This window comes from Leptidea sinapis, chromosome 9, assembly GCF_905404315.1.
Source record: "Leptidea sinapis chromosome 9, ilLepSina1.1, whole genome shotgun sequence".
NCBI lineage: Eukaryota > Metazoa > Arthropoda > Insecta > Lepidoptera > Pieridae > Leptidea > Leptidea sinapis.
Genome location: NC_066273.1, coordinates 13,745,783 through 13,762,418, shown reverse-complemented (window position 1 = coordinate 13,762,418; position 16,636 = coordinate 13,745,783). Strand labels below are relative to the sequence as shown.

At 34.3% G+C, this 16,636-nt stretch overlaps 1 protein-coding gene across 1 annotated transcript in view; it reads right to left on the bottom strand.

Moving 5' to 3' along the window:
• LOC126966177 (uncharacterized) overlaps positions 1 to 16,636 on the bottom strand; it is a 104,255-nt gene that overhangs the window by 84,839 nt on the left and 2,780 nt on the right. The window contains exon 2 of the mRNA XM_050810135.1: positions 5,950 to 6,020. Within this exon, the coding sequence (XP_050666092.1) occupies positions 5,950 to 5,986 (37 nt within the window). The 5' untranslated portion in view covers positions 5,987 to 6,020. The remainder of the gene's footprint in view (positions 1 to 5,949; positions 6,021 to 16,636) is intronic.

The window sequence follows — 16,636 nt, the reverse complement described above, 5'->3', positions numbered from 1 at the left end:
TTTTCAAGAATCCCGAGCGGCACTTTGTTGTATTGGGCAGGGCGTATGAATTACCATCAGCTGAACGTCCTGCTCGTCTCATCTCTTATTTTCATAAAAATATATTTTTTCTTTTGTCTAAAAAGGATTACAATAGTTTCTTATGAAGTGCAGTCTGCAGGTGTCTAAGTATAAGTAGATGAAATAGAAATGGATGAATGAATGAAAGTTGTATTTGACAGTTAGATGAAGGATTAAAAATTATTGACATATTAGGTGACGAAGTAATATTTAAGTGTTTTCATTGGTCGAGGTGTATGGCTCGATATAATAATATAATAAACTACTTCGGCCTTACAAATAAAATTGACATTTTGCTTATGATTGGTTTATTCGGACGTAACGTTTCCCGCGTTTATATGTAAGGCTGCCTGACACTCAGAAAACTTCAGAATTATCTTGTAGTGACAGTGTTGTCAGAAATATAGTCAACATTTTGCATATCCTTGGTTTATTCTCAGATATATCTTTATACCAAGTTTATTTGTAAGGCCGCTTAAGTTAATACTTACAGTTGACGATTTATATCGTATTTTATAATCTGGCGTCGACAGTTATTTATTTCAATTTATGTTAAACTTTTTTATCGTGTTAATATTTTAATATTATTATTCTAATATTTATCGTTATATATCGTTAATACTTTACACGAGCATAATTTTTGTTGACAGGTCCGCTGTCACCCTTTAAAGTTCCTTACAGCGTGATATTGTGGTAGAAGGGAAATCACCAGTTAAATCACTCTTCCATTGCATGGGTGAAAGGAAGAAATCGTATAGGTACTGACACCTTTTTGTATTAGTACCAGGCAAACATAAGTGTAGTAGAGACGGTATTAGGTAGTAGTGCATTAAGTAACAGCACACTCCTAGACAGACGGATGGTCGGATAGCCGGTGGAGTCCTAGTACTAGAATCCGCATTAGTGGCCCTTTCGGTACGGACTCAAAAAACAGCTATTTTGTATGAGGTCTTTTATCAAGAATCATCATCGCGTCACCGTCGCGGATTAGATAAGACGCTCTTTCGGTATCTCCTAATTTAAATTATTAATAAGTGGTTTCAAATGTTTTGTTGTGGTCAAATTGTACACAGTTCAATTGTTAATTAGTGAATAAATTTAATTATAGATAATACAATTCAAGCAATGATGTTGTAATAAATAAACAATTGCAAAGTTTTGTGCAATTTGCTACACTTGATTTCTATTGAAATGTCTAATTGCAACGCATGTAAAAAATCAGTGCGCCAATCTGAGAAAATCATCTGCTGTCGTCCTAATTGTACGAGATCTTATCACTACCAATGCGTCGGATTGAGTTTAGACAATGCTAAGAATATACCTTCGTGGACATGTCCATTATGTGTGAGCAAACTGCCCAGAGCTGGTGACAACACAGATACCTCGGTAAAATGTCTCGAGGATGTATCGTATATCACAACCAGGAAGGCTAATCCATCAACTGCTCGGTCCACGGAATACAGTTTGGGCAGCCCGAGTGCGCTAAAAGACGAGCTACCTTTATTAATTTCTAATGCTATAAAAAGTGAACTGTCGTCGGTCAAAAGCCAAATTTCATCTATAGAATCAACTCTCACTTACATAAGTAATCAATATGACGATTTGATAAAAAACCTGAGCACCACTTCTGCCGAATTAAAACGCCTGAGAGAAGAGAACGAACGGCTACGAGCAGATGTCGACACGCATACCACGCGTATAAAACGTTTGGAGGAAGAAAATGCAAGCCAACAACAGTGGAGTCGTTTGCAGAATATTGAGGTGGTGGGTGTACCAGAATCGAAAGATGAAGATACTACTGACATAGTGCTTAAACTGGCTGAAAAGATAGGTATTAGCATTCAGAGTGATGATGTGGAATTTGCGCACCGAGTCCAGGCCCGTCGAACAAGTAGTGCCGCTAAGGGTCGCACCATCATTGCTCGTTTCCGTCATCGTCGTACTAAGGACGCGATCATAGCAGCATCCCGTAAAAACCGGAATGTTAAACCGTCTGATGTTGGAATACGTGGCGAGGTTAGTACATTAGATAATACCAAAATTTACATAAATGAACATCTTACTAAGAATAACCGTACACTGTTCAGAGAATGCAAACAAAAATGTAAAGATATGAATTTTAAATTTATTTGGACAAAAAACTGCCGAATTTTTGTACGTCGCAACGAAACCTCGCCACCTATCTCTATTATAACCTCGGGGGATTTAATCAAAATATGCTAATTAGTTTATATGTACAGTTGTTTAGTTTTAATTTGTTACTCGTTTTTATCACTTGTTGTAATTTAATATGCATCACACCATACACTTTACACAACAACAACACATACAATAACTATACGAAAGAATACCTACACAACTTAGTAATAACTCACATTCACACTAAAAAATTGTTTTACACACATAATACATCACAACTCTTTCAGAAAACAATTTCTTTTACAATAATTTCAAAAATAATAATGTATTTCCAAACACTTGCAAAAAGTTTTGTATCTATATTTTATATACTTATTTTCCTGATAGTAGATACTGTATATATATTATATTCCCGTCACATATTAGTTAGTGCTGATAACTCTCGGTTACAATCAACTAATAATTACATAAAATTACAAATAAAATTTAAATCATTATTTTCTATTCAATTTATCATTAACTTTTACGTGATAATGCTTAAAATAATTACTTATTTATTTATTCATTATGTCTTCCACACTGAATAGGCAAAATATAGGATTAAACTTAATCTATCAAAATGTAAGAGGACTGCGGACAAAGACAAACATATTTTTTAATAACCTATCAATATCACAAATAGATATAGCACTTATTACTGAGTCGTGGTTATGTCCTAGTATTTTAGACTCGGAATTATGCGATTCTGCGCGATTCGACGTATTTCGTCGTGACCGTACCACGAGTGGTGATGCGTTTGGTGGGGGAGTATTAATTGCTTGTGCGAAGCGATTCGGTGCTCGCCGGCGCTTTGACCTTGAACACGAAGATCTGGAATGTATGTGCATATCTATTCCTGCCCGCACTCTAGGCTCACTATGTGACTTAAATATCATTTGTGCTTATATTCCTCCTAACCAGATACTTCCATCACGGATACAGAAACTCTGCGAGATATTATCGCAATTATTTAATTCTCACCCTGATGATCATTTTATTCTGGCAGGGGATTTTAATTTGCCATGTATTGATTGGAAACAGGGGCATCCTATTGTACTAAAAAAAGGAAGCATCGTTATCCAGAATACTGCCACGGAGTTATTAAACTTAACAGCATTTCTTGGGTTAATTCAATATAATTTCTTTTTTAATACTCATAACAACCTACTAGACTTAATTTATTCCAATACATCTTTAATTATCAATAAATCAAAATCACCTTTAGTTAAAGAGGATATTTTCCACCCTGCAATTGATATTTGTGTTATTGATATCGTATTACTGTCAATAAAACGTACCAATACGAAACGTTATTTATATAATAAGGTATAATGCTGTAAACTACTTTTTTTCTAATTACGATTGGACTTCGCTTGAATGCTTACCACTGCATGACGCGATCGATAAATTTTACTCCATATTGTATGAATCGATATCGCAATTTGTACCTCATAAAACTGTTTCGCACACTTACACATATCCTATGTGGTACACTAATGCTCTCATAAATATAATAAAAGAGAAAGCAAAATATCATCATCTATGGAAAAAATACAATAATCCGAACGACTATGCTTCCTTTTCTAAATTACGTCGGCGTGTTAAAAACGTTGAAAAAAGTTGCTATTCAGAATATATTAGGAACTCTGAGGATAAAATAAAATCTACACCTAAATTAATCTGGACTTATGTTAAATCCAAAAGAAATAATAAATCTGCTTACCCTGGCGTGATGCTTTAAAAGATGAGACTATCTCAAATCAATATGATATTTGTAATGCTTTTAATGATTTCTTCTTCAAAAATTTTGTTTCACCTGCATCGCAATATAAAGTTTTTTCAGAGGAACGGTCTATTTGTCATGATACAATCAGCAATATTCAACTTACGATTGACGAGGTAAAAAAATTACTAAAAACTCTTGATACATCAAAAGGCCCGGGTTGTGATAAAATTCCACCAAGATTTCTGGTCGCTTGTTCTGCATCACTATCAGCGCCTATAACACTAATTTTTAATCGCTGCTTTCTTGAAGGATATTTCCCAAAAATATGGAAAACTGCTAATATTGTACCAATACATAAAAAAGGGTCTAAAGCATCTGTTGAAAATTATAGGCCTATATCAATACTTAATACGTTAGGTAAATTAATGGAAAGGGTAGCACACAATTACCTGTACCCCATAATCATTCGTCACTTACCTCTAGAGCAGCATGGTTTCATACATGGTCGCTCCACTAATACCAATCTTGCTGTTTTTACTAATTACGTTCAGCGTGGAATGGATGATGGTTATCAAATTGACGTAATTTATACTGATTTTGAGAAGGCGTTTGATCGAGTCGACCATATTATACTTTTACGCAAGTTGCAGGAACTAGGGATTCGTGGTGATCTTCTTCGTTGGATGGAGTCTTACCTGTACAATCGTTCGCAAGCTGTGGTCTTGGCTGGTCATCGTTCTGACCTTGTGGATGTTCCTTCTGGAGTTCCACAAGGGTCAATTTTGGGACCATTACTATATTTATCTTATTTGTATGATATTGGCAACTGTTTCCAGTTTGCTAAATTTCTTATGTATGCTGACGACACTAAAATTTACGCTCGCATTAAGACTGAAATAGATTCAATAAACCTTCAGAGTGATTTGATCAGACTGTGTGACTATTATCATGACAACCGTATTGGAGTCAATGTAACTAAATGTTTTCAAATCACCTTTACGCGAAAAAGAAATAAATTAGAATACCAATACACATTACTTGATGTTCCTTTAACACGAATGAATAGCATTAGGGACTTAGGAATAGTGTTTGATACAAAAATGTCAATGTCAGATCACATTGCTGCAATAACTGAAAAAGCTTACAGGAATCTAGGTTTCGTTATACGTGTAAGTCAACCTTTTTCAGGTTTAGAGTGTATAAAAGTTCTTTATTTCTCATATGTTCGTAGCGTCTTAGAATACTGCTGTAATATCTGGAACCCATACTATAGGATATATATCGATGAAATAGAGAATATACAATCAAAATTTGTAAAGGTATTAGAATATCGCCTTCAGCATTATAGTTCTAGTTATGAGGAATCCTGTAGCCAACATAAATTAATGCAATTAAAAGACCGGCGAACTTTACTCGATATGTTATTTCTGTATGACGTGTGCAACAACAAAATTGACTGCCCCGAACTTACATCTTCATTCATGCAATTTAGAATCCCGAATAAGCGTACAAGGCATACCACCCTTTTTAATGTCCCAATTACTCACTCTATTTATGCACAGAATTCGGTGGTCTGCCGTACCCTTAGCTGCTATAATAAACATTTCTTACCAACAGATATATTCGTCCATACTAAAAGCTCTTTCAAAAAGGAAATCATTTTAAGTATACTGTAATCGAAGAGTTGAAAACGACTTAAGACATACGCACATACACTCATACACACATACACTCATACACACATACACTCATACACACATACACTCATACACACCTTTATATTTATTAGTTAATTATTTTTTATTTTGATTTAATCATAGTTTAATTAGAGCGTTAAATGTTATACCATAAATACTGTGAACCTGTAATTGGCAGTCGGCCATCGCATAATATTTTTGTTATTAGTTTAATTTTTGTGTGCTGTTGGTTCAGTAATAAAAAAAAAAAAAAAAAAAAAAAGAACAGTCTTATAATAAGGCACTCACCGTGTTCGTCTTTGTAGCGTCGGCATAGAGAAAACATTATGAAGGTGTGTGGTGGAAGAGGCGAACAGTAACTGAAACAAATTAAACATTTACTTATTACACGTCATCTTAAATTAATAAATAAAAAACAAATAATATGGAAAAGGCACCTAATTCATTATTATTTGGTATAAGTTGGAGATCATTTGGGACAGTATAATCCCCGCGCGTTGATAAGGGTTACTGTACATACTTTGTACAGTACCAGCTAAATGTCGACACCAGAACGGCATAAAGGTAAAAAGCTTAATTTAAATAATTTATTCAATGCTTATAACTGTATTTAACCGACTTGAGGAGGAGGTTATCAATTCGATCGGTTTTTTTTTATGTATGTACACCGATTACTCTGAGATACGTAATTCTTGGTCCCATAAAAATTTTACACAGTTTGGCCCAGTAGTTTTCACTTTATGAACATTTATATGAAAATTACGGTTTGGCTTGGCACCGGCATTGTATGTGCTACAATATTGATAGCTTTGAAGTCGGTGCCAAGCCAAATCTAATAAAGGTACCTACACTCGCCACGCGTGACTTTGAGCGGTATAGCTTCGTCTAGAACCAAGCGGACAGACACGTGTGGCCAGACAACCTAAATAATTACAGTAAGTAAGCTGTTTATAATATTAAGTTTTATTTTGTTCAGGGCTTGGCACTGACTATATAAAGACTATAGACTATATACCTATCAATAGGTACCACATATAAATAATACTATTTTATTAATATTAAAGGTAAAGGTTTGCATAAGAGGTGTATTAAATTAAATTTTTAGTTAGTTGATACTTTTCAGTTTTTGAAGTCGGTTTTTTTAAACGTAGTTTATTTTTTTTGAAATACTTAATATGATTACATGAATTAAAAACTATCATGACGAGGAAGTGTAACAAGAATTAATCCAGTGGGAGGCTCCTTTACACAGAATGCCAGCTAGATTATGGGTAGCAGTAATGTGTAAGCATAATTGTGTTTCGGTCTGAAGGGTGCCGTAGCTAGTGAAATTACTGGGCAAATGAGACTTAACATCTTATTTCTCAAGGTGACAAGCGCAATTGCAGTGCCGCTCAGAATTTTTGCGTTTTTCAAGAATCTTGAGCAGCACTGAATTCTAATTGAACGTCCTGCTCGTCTCGTCCCTTATTTTCATTTAAAAAAAAACATTTCCACGTTGAAGGGATAGGCAGGTCCGTTGACCAAAATAGCTGCCAGCCCTTGGGTTTCCAGTAGACCTATTGAGGCACGTAGATAGTACTTTGTACATTCTCCGCGATTCTGGGGCCCATGGGCCAAGTGTCTCGACACCAAACTACCGTTTAATTTACCCATGTGACCAATCGGCATAAAGATGTAAGACCCAGTGAGACCAAATTTGAAGTGTTTTGTAAAAGAATATTACCCTCCAAAAAAATATGTGAAATTTCAACTTAAGAAAAGGCTCTAACAAAATAAACGCTTTCTGCCGTGAAGCAGTAATGTGTAAGCATTACTGTGTTTCGGTTTGAAGGGCGCCGTACCTAGTGAAATTACTGGGCAAATGAGGCTTAACATCTTATGTGTCAAGGTGACGGGCGAAATTGTAGTGCCGCTCAGAATTTTTGGGTTTTTTGAGAATCCTGAGCGGCACTGCATTGTAATGGGCATGGCGTATCAATTACCATCAGCTGAACGTCCTGCTCGTCTCGTCCCTTATTATCATAAAAAAAAATCCTAGCATGTTAATATGTGTAGACTTAAATATAATCCTTAGTCAATTGCCGTATTGTGCAACTTAAAAGTGAAAAATAAAAAAATACCGGAATCAATATACCTATTAGTATTGACAAAAAGTTAATTATAACATAAGTAAGTAATTTAACATCACAATTTTATACTTTAGTCAAGTTTAAGTTTTGTAATGTATATGTACGTTTACTGGATTCTCTTACGATGAAGGAAAATATTGTGAGGAAACCTACACGATTCTCTCCTTCGATGTTATTCAAAGTTTGTATGTGAAGTTGACCGATAGATTGTATTGCTAACTATTCATAATCTTTTGGAAAATGTTTAACTTAAAACCATTTATCAATAGCGACAAACTTAAAAATTGTTTTTAATCATTAAGACGACACTAAATGCCGGCGACCTTGAGCGATATGAGTTCACGGCTCCTATGTAACAAAGCCAATATCTTCAAAATTCTTGCGTCGAAAATTTAACATTTTAACAGACGCAAACAGTTTAATTGCTTACAATCCTCATTATTGATTACTAATCTTAATAAATGTACCAACACAAAAAAGATTAAGCTATAAGAACAACTTTTATGAGAGCAGTATACAAAACACATGCATCATGCCGAGAAAAAACTTGTTTAACTGCAAACAAAACTGGTAATTCATAATAGCTCTGTAGTGTTAAGTTTAACTAACAGCAAGCATTAGGAACCTACAAGTAAGACTTAAGGGTATGTGTAACAGGATAAAGTAGTGTTTATAGCTAAAAATAGCTATATTTTCACTACAAATCTTGTCTAAAAACACCTTGTTTGCGTGTTTTCTGGTTACTCTTCGTCTTAAGGCGATAAAAAACTATGGAAGCTATAACGTAGTTCAAACACCTTTGAGAAATAATATAAACAGATAAAAAAATATATGATTTAGAAATGAATCTCGTGTTTGATATTGAAATAAATTATAAGAATACAGTGGATTGGGCGGATGTAGGGGGACTCTACCTCTGTGGTAGACATCATTATAATAATAAGGTGGAGGAAAGTTTCTGTCATTAAAAGCTTTATAACTATTGAGACAGGAACGTAGACGTTTCAACTATTGTAGATAGTTAAAGCTTTCGAAAATTCAAATATTTTTATTCAAAATAGGATGTGACATCACTTTTGAAACTCAAAAAGTACCACCCATTCCAAAATGAATGCCTCAGACCTGAGAAGAACGCGCGAAACAAATTCAGCGGTTTTTTTTTATCGAAAAAATATGTTTACAAAGTAATATTGTACAATTAAACTTATTATTTAATAGCCTGACTCACTCCATTCGCAATCTGTGGTATGATTAAGAAAGTCATTTATGTTATAGTAACCTTTACCATAAAAACGTTTTTTAACAATTCTTTTGGATAACGTGATACTTTTGTTTTAACCATTTTCTGGGATCTTGTTGTAAAAGCATATACATCGCCCACAAAAGACTTACTAACTAGACTTAGCCGAGTAGTAGGCATTATTAGTTTATGTCTGTTCCTGGTGGTTATGACAGTTTCTAGTGAATTCACTTATGTGCCTATGAACATACATTATCACAGAGATTAGAATAGAATAAATGAAATGTATTTATTTATAGTATCAGTCGAATCGAAGCAGTAAAGTCCTCGAATGGCGACCACGTACCGGAAGACGCAGTGTTAGAAGGCCCCCCACAAGATTGACCGACGATCTGGTCAAAATCGCCGGAATATGTTGGATAAGGGCAGCGCAGGACCGATCGTTGTGGAGATCTTTATCTTTAAAAATACAATACAAATGAATAATAGGAGATAAAAGTTATAGTCAATGCAGATGCTAGATAGCAATAAAAATAAAATTACTACGTCATTTTTATTCCCATCGCGGTGCTGGGTGAGGGAAAAAAATAATAATATCGTCAGCTGATATCGAATTTTAATTCTTACGTAGTAGAAGTTTTATGATGAAGCACTATTGAGGGCTATTCACTTCTTGCTTTTGTTGACAAATCTTGAAAAAGTGCGGATGGCATTTAGTTTCGGGTTCAAAACAGTATATTTATTTATTAAAGCGCACCAGTTACAATTAGTTGTTCTAAAGTATAGGACAATTATGGTGAACATAAAAATTAAAAAAAAACTCCCTAATTACTTACTATCGCTATAATAAAAACAAAATAAGAAATGAAAGTACAAATTATAAATTAACTTATTAATTGAAATAATGGAGACGAAAAAAAAAGAAAAACTACTTTTTTGACTAATGCAGATTTAGTATCAGCTAAGTGTTTAACAACACTACCGAATCGTTTAACTTTTTGTACTCGCGAAGAATTCGAGCGAGAGCTGCCTGACTGAACTCCCAGATTGGTTTTTACAGAAGGAACTTGGAAGATTCTCTTGATTTTGAACCTTGGGAATGAATATGAAACTTCAATGTTAATATTCTGTAAGAGGTTAATACATTGTGCTTGACCGTTTAAGAGTTTGTAAAGAAATATTACTCCGGCAAGAGCTCCGATCGAGCAATAAAACGCTGTTGGTACGGGTGTCTATGAGAGAATCCAGTAGGAACTAATGTATGCAAGTCGTTGTGTAATGCTCTTTGGATACTCTCAATGCGTATAAACAAATATATTAAACTATCACCAACTGGCATAATATTAAATACAATATTCGACGCACCTCCGGTATAGTTGTCTAGCTTTTCGCACAAATCTACGCGAAGCCTTTTTTGGTAATCCCTATAGTATAAAGCTGACTGACCCGTAAATGCTCATGTAAGGATTTATGCACCTGTCTAATGCCAATGCCTTAGCTTCTCCGAATCTGTTCGTAAGTCACTCTATTATCAGCCTTTATTATGCGCTGTACAGAAATGAAGTTGTCAGTTGTCATCGTCGGAGGACTTCCCTCACTCAGGTCATGCGTGAAATTTCTACATCACAGTTGGACTAATGTGTTCAATGGAACCATTTGTAAGTAGTAGCAGTGCTGGAGCTTCATCATGAAAAGACAATGGAAGTCTATCATAACTTCGTTGTTAACTAGACTATAAAATAATCATAATTTTAAAAATTTAAATAACGTTAGAATCCTTTGACGTGCTACACGTACTTTTCGAATTTTCGCTAATTTATAAATGACGGATAAATTCAAGTTTTAGTTTTATTTGTATAGAGTATTGGTAACAGGACCATCAGCTCAAACCAAAATACAGTAAAAGAAGAATGTTTAAATCTTTTTTCAATATACTCCATTACAAGAAAAAAAGCGGCCAAGTGCGAGCCGGACTCGCCCATGAAGGGATCCGTGATAATTAAAAAAAGCTACAAGACTAGATCTCGTTCAAACCAATTTTCGGTAGAAGTTTGCATGGTAATGTACATCATATTTTTTTTATTTTTATCATTCTCTTATTTTAGAAGTTACAGGGGGGGGGGACACATATTACCACTTTGGATGTGTCTCTCACGCAAACTATTAGGTTTAGGAAAATAAAATATTATGGGTTATATGAAAAAAAATTTTGTTAAAAAGTTTCAGTTCTAAGTATGGGGAACACCCAAAAAAATTTTTTTCTACTTTTGTATGAAAATCTTAATGCGGTTCACAGAATACATCTATTTACCAAGTTTCAACATTATAGTTCTTATAGTTTCAGAAAAAAGAGGCATACGGATGGACAGACAGACATGACGAATCCATAAGGGTTCCATTTTTTTGCCATTTGGCTACGGAACCCTCAAAACCCCCGTTAGGTTTATGGGTAAAAATATTATTGATGTAGTTTAGACCTCTATTTTATGACTTCATAATTCTCTTTTACTCAGATAATTTCAACATCACGTTACCAAATTGCTTTTTTTCATTCTTCTTCCTTTAAATAGGAAAGGAAAGGTAGAACCATGCAGCAATTTACCAAAGAGTTCCGATTTGAAATTTAAATTGTCATTGAATTTGTTTGTAAGCAGCTAGTTATAAGCACTTTCAGTGTTACCTTTGTCCTTTTTTTATATAAATAAGGGACGAGACGAGCAAGTCGTTCAGCTGATGGTTATTGATCTGCCCATAACAATGCAGTGCCGCTCAGGATTCATGAAAAACCCAAAAATTTTATTGGCAACACAATTGCGCCCGTCACCTTGAGACATAAGATGTTAAGTCTCAATTGCCCAGTAATTTCACTAGCTACGCCCTTCAGACCGAAACACAATTTTGTTTACACATTACTGGTTCACGCCAGAAACGACAAAATACGCCGTTGGGGTACCCATAATTTAGCCGGCATACTGTGCAAAGGAGCCTGGTGAATTGTCTCATCCCTCCCATCCTCTTCTCCATTCTTTCTCTATTATAACCATATTGTTACATTAAAATTCCGCTTTTCAGTTATTTACGTGTAACAATTCACTACACATGGATCTGTAAATGTTCACAAGAGAAGACCTTGCACGTTTCTCTTTATCCCTAAAATAAAAAAAAACTTATTCAAGAACTCTTCGTCAAACGAGTCGATGAAAGCATTAAGTTAAGCGTACGTCTGGAATTAACCACTCTTGCAATCGAGAAAGCTTAATAAAACAATGTACTTGAGTGCGACTGTTCAAGACGAAATGATAAAGAACTTTTCTAATTTTCCTTCCAAATATTCGGCATCAACTAAATGAAAACAATATCACAAAAATGAAAAACTTGTTAAGAATAAATAGGACGTCTAGATGATATATCATAGGAGCTATACTTGCATTATACCTACACAGAGCAGAAGTAGTTAATTCTGTTTTATAAGAATTTCTTTTTCTTTTATAATAATAGTATGTCAAACCGAAATACAATACACATTTTTAATTAATGGTACTGTTGACAGCCCTGCCTGCTGTACTTCCGCATGGCTCGTCATTCCGAATAACGCTGTTCTACGCGAGATGTCACATTGTACAGCTATTTATTCACTGAACACTAACTGGAAAGATCGCTGCTTGTTGTAATATTTTCCAGACTTTTTAAAATACAATGCTGATGAACAATATATGAAAACAATCTGCCCTAGAAGTTCGGTTACATGAACTATTTATGAAAACAATCTGCCCTAGAAGGTCGGTACGATGAATTTAATAATTACATTCTTAGTAATCTTGTATAAATATTGACACAGGTAAATTTTATCTTTGTAATTACGTCTTCTTTACCTTTAAAAAAAAATTTAACCTTAGATTAAGGATTGGCCTCCGTTGCGCTGCAACTAGGTACCGCACTACCTAAGACCAAAAGTTTTTTTATTACGGCATCTTTCAAATTTAGTAACATACGCTTCGTGTTATTTTACATTGTAATTAATAAAATACAAAATACTTACTGATGATATGTGATCCCAGTGTCTTTCTTATTTTTTGTAGTAAAATGTTTACAATGTTTTACTACGCAACCCGGCAGTTTCAATCATTAACAAAGTTTAACATAACATGTGGCACGTCAACGTCACTGTGAACATTGTTCGAGACTGGCTCGAGTATGCCCACTTGGGCGTACTTGCCGAACTTTGTGTTTATCACTGCGGTATCTAGTTGGAGCACAGCGAAGACTAATCCTTAATCTAAGATTTTAACATACATACTACAACATAGTAAATTAAATTAAATTAAATAATTCAATCATTATTATCATCATTTTCGTTTTTTTTAACAACAATGGGAGATTCAATTACAATGGAATTCAGTATTACATGATGAAGAAGGTTATTTTTCCCTGCTTTTGAGGAATGAAAAATCTCATTAGGTTATAGAGTAACGGCCGATAGATGAACTAAAGTAATGTTAAATTGTGCTTCAAGAAAAATACAAAAATTGATGAGAAATATACTTGATATGAATAACTGTGTTTAACTAAAATGTGTTAAACCGATCTGAATAAAGATTTATTATTTTATTTCACTTATAAATACAAAATATTAGAGATGAGCCAAATTTCGTTTTACATTCGGCTTACACCGGAGTTAGTATCCAGTATTCGGCCAAAGTTCGGCTTATTCAGTACAAAGAAAGACTAAAAAAAATATCTGCACTTTATTGAAGAAAAATCTGTCATATCTATTAAATAAAACAAGCCCTTTAAGACTTGCTACTAGAAAATATTAATATTTCTCGTTAAAACACCTGAGAATACAACCATTTTAAAATATGTAAACAAAAACGCACGCGTCTGATGTTTTTGCTAATGAAAGTCCAGAGAAAGCTTGGAAACCGAACTTCGGCTGAATTTTTATTTTTAACGAATGTTCGGCCGAAGTATATACCGATTCGGTTCAAAACAAATTGGGCCCGTCACTACAAAATATGAACACATGGGGGACCCTAAAAGTTTTGCACTTCTAGCTAATCGGAACTATTTGAATTTCGAATATTATATTTTTTGAAACTTTGCAACCTTCTTAATAATAAAAAACAATTGGCGGGAAATCATTTGTCAATTGTTTTGTACCACACATCAAAGTTCTACGTACGCAATGAAAATGGAATTAAGTCGAAAAGACTTCAGAGCGATGATTTTTTATTATTTATATCGGTCGAATAGTTTAGGGAGTTATTAGGGAACATACAAAACATACATTATCTTTTATATATATAGATTAGTATGAGCCAAATTTAGAAATTTTTACACGAAGAATTGAAAGTTCGGAAACTTTGTTGTCGTTGGATCCCTCATGAACTGACAGCGGAGCAGAAGCGGGCTCGAGTGGAATGGTGCTCACAGTTGCTAATGAAGTACTACCACGGACATTCTAATGCTGTTTATGACATTGTCATAGGAGACGAAACGTGGATTTATTGTTTTGAACCCGAAAAAAACAGCAATCATGTGAATGGGTGTTTGAAAATGAGAACAGGCCAACAAAAGTGAGGCAGGCGAGAAATGTTTGTAAAAAAATGATCGCATTTTTTTTCGGCCAACAAAACTAAGTCATTTTAGCTTCGGAAAGAGTACAACTCGTCACACATCCTGCACATAGCCCCGACCTAGCACCCTGTGATTTCTGAGTTTTCTCCAAAATCAATGATTTGATGAGAGGTTTTACTTTTACCAATTCCGAAGAGGCAGTGATAGCGTTCAATCAGCACATAGAAAACATGCCTTCAAATCTTTGGTCCTCCTGTTTTAAAAAAATGGCTCGATCGGAGAAAAAAAGGAGAAAATGTAAATGAGAGTATTTTGAAAAGCAATTAATATAATATTTTGGTTATAACATGTTGTTTTTTTAAGTTACGCAAAACTTTTAGTGTGACCTAAGTAGAACAATATTCACAAATGCATATTTTATAAACCTATTTACCACTTCAAAGGGACAGGTGAGTTAGTTAAAATACTTTATACCAACTTTCTGTACTGAACTGAACTTTTACATTTCGAAATGCACAGAAATTCTATCTCGTAATTACATTGCCTTTGTGTTTACTACAGCGTTGTAGCATCCGGCAAACGTGGCATAAAAGAAAATTAGTTATTCAAATATTCCTATTCAAAACCTAATCAACTATTTAATAAACTTGACTAGCTCACAGAATTATATTTAAATTGGAAATGAATGAATTTTTATGAAAAGCATACATTTTAAATGATGTTGTACTAGAATACGGAATTAATTAATAATAATCTTTTGATGAAAACTTAATCTAGGCGTTGTACTCGATTTCTCTTATGGCCGGTTCCTATAAAAAATAAACAGATTTTGGCACGCCCAGTCATATTTACTACGCGACGTTTTAATAACTGTTTCTATAAACACCGATATTTTACTGATAGATCAATACCAACCGATGAGAGGGCTACCGATAACCGTTAGTATATGTATATGGAAGGAACTATTTTAGTGTTTCTTTCTTAGATTAAGGATTGGTCTCCGCTGCGCTCCAATTAGAACAACAGCTTTTTGATTGCGGCAACTATTAGTTGTTATTGTGTGCGTAGCATCATACATCGTGTCATATTACATTGAAATGAATAAAATACAAAATACTTACTCATGATATGTGATCCCAGTGTCTTTTTTATATCTCGTAGTACTATTTTTACAAAGTTTTACTACGCAACCCGGCAATTTATTTTCAATTATCAGCAAAGTTCGAGACTGGCTCGAGTACGCCCTATTGAGCGTAGTATTTCAACGACTGTCTACGAATTTTATTTTTTATATTTTTTATTTTTTTTTATTGTTAATAACCTGCTCAACCACAATATTTGCATATTAGGAAATTAACCGACCTAAATTAATTAAACGACCTAGATTAAATGACCTAAGGTACTTCCTAAAGTACAGAAGAACACATGCCAGTTAAATATTGCAGTCCGGTAATGACTTGCGGAGAGATATGGAAAAAAAATTAAAGTTGTAGAGACTGCCGATAGAAATGAAAACATAGAACTTTTAGTACTAAAATTTAAAATTTCATAATGTTTAAAAAAATCATATTATTGCTTTCAATTTGTTCTTAAAACTTATTGTCAATAATATATTAATCAAACAAAAACACTATTTTAACAATGCACACTATGACCCTATTTATGCTCAAATCTCTAAGGAAGCTTCCCAATTAGTCGACAGAGTGCAACGTGGGCACTATCCGACTTCAGTGATGGTTTGGTTGGGTATTAGCTATGAAGGAGTGACTGAGTCATACTTTTATGAAAAAGGTATCAAAAAATCGGCATAAGTGTATCAAGATACCATTCTTGAGAAGGTAGTGAAGCCACTTAACAACACCATGTTCAATAACCAAGAATGGTCCTTCCAGCAAGACTCGGCGCCGGGTCATAAAGCTCGTTCAACGCAGTCTTGGTTAGAAACGAACGTTTCGGACTTCATCAGAGCTGAAGACTGGCTGTCATCTAGTCCCGATCTTAATCCGCTGGATTATGATTTATGGTC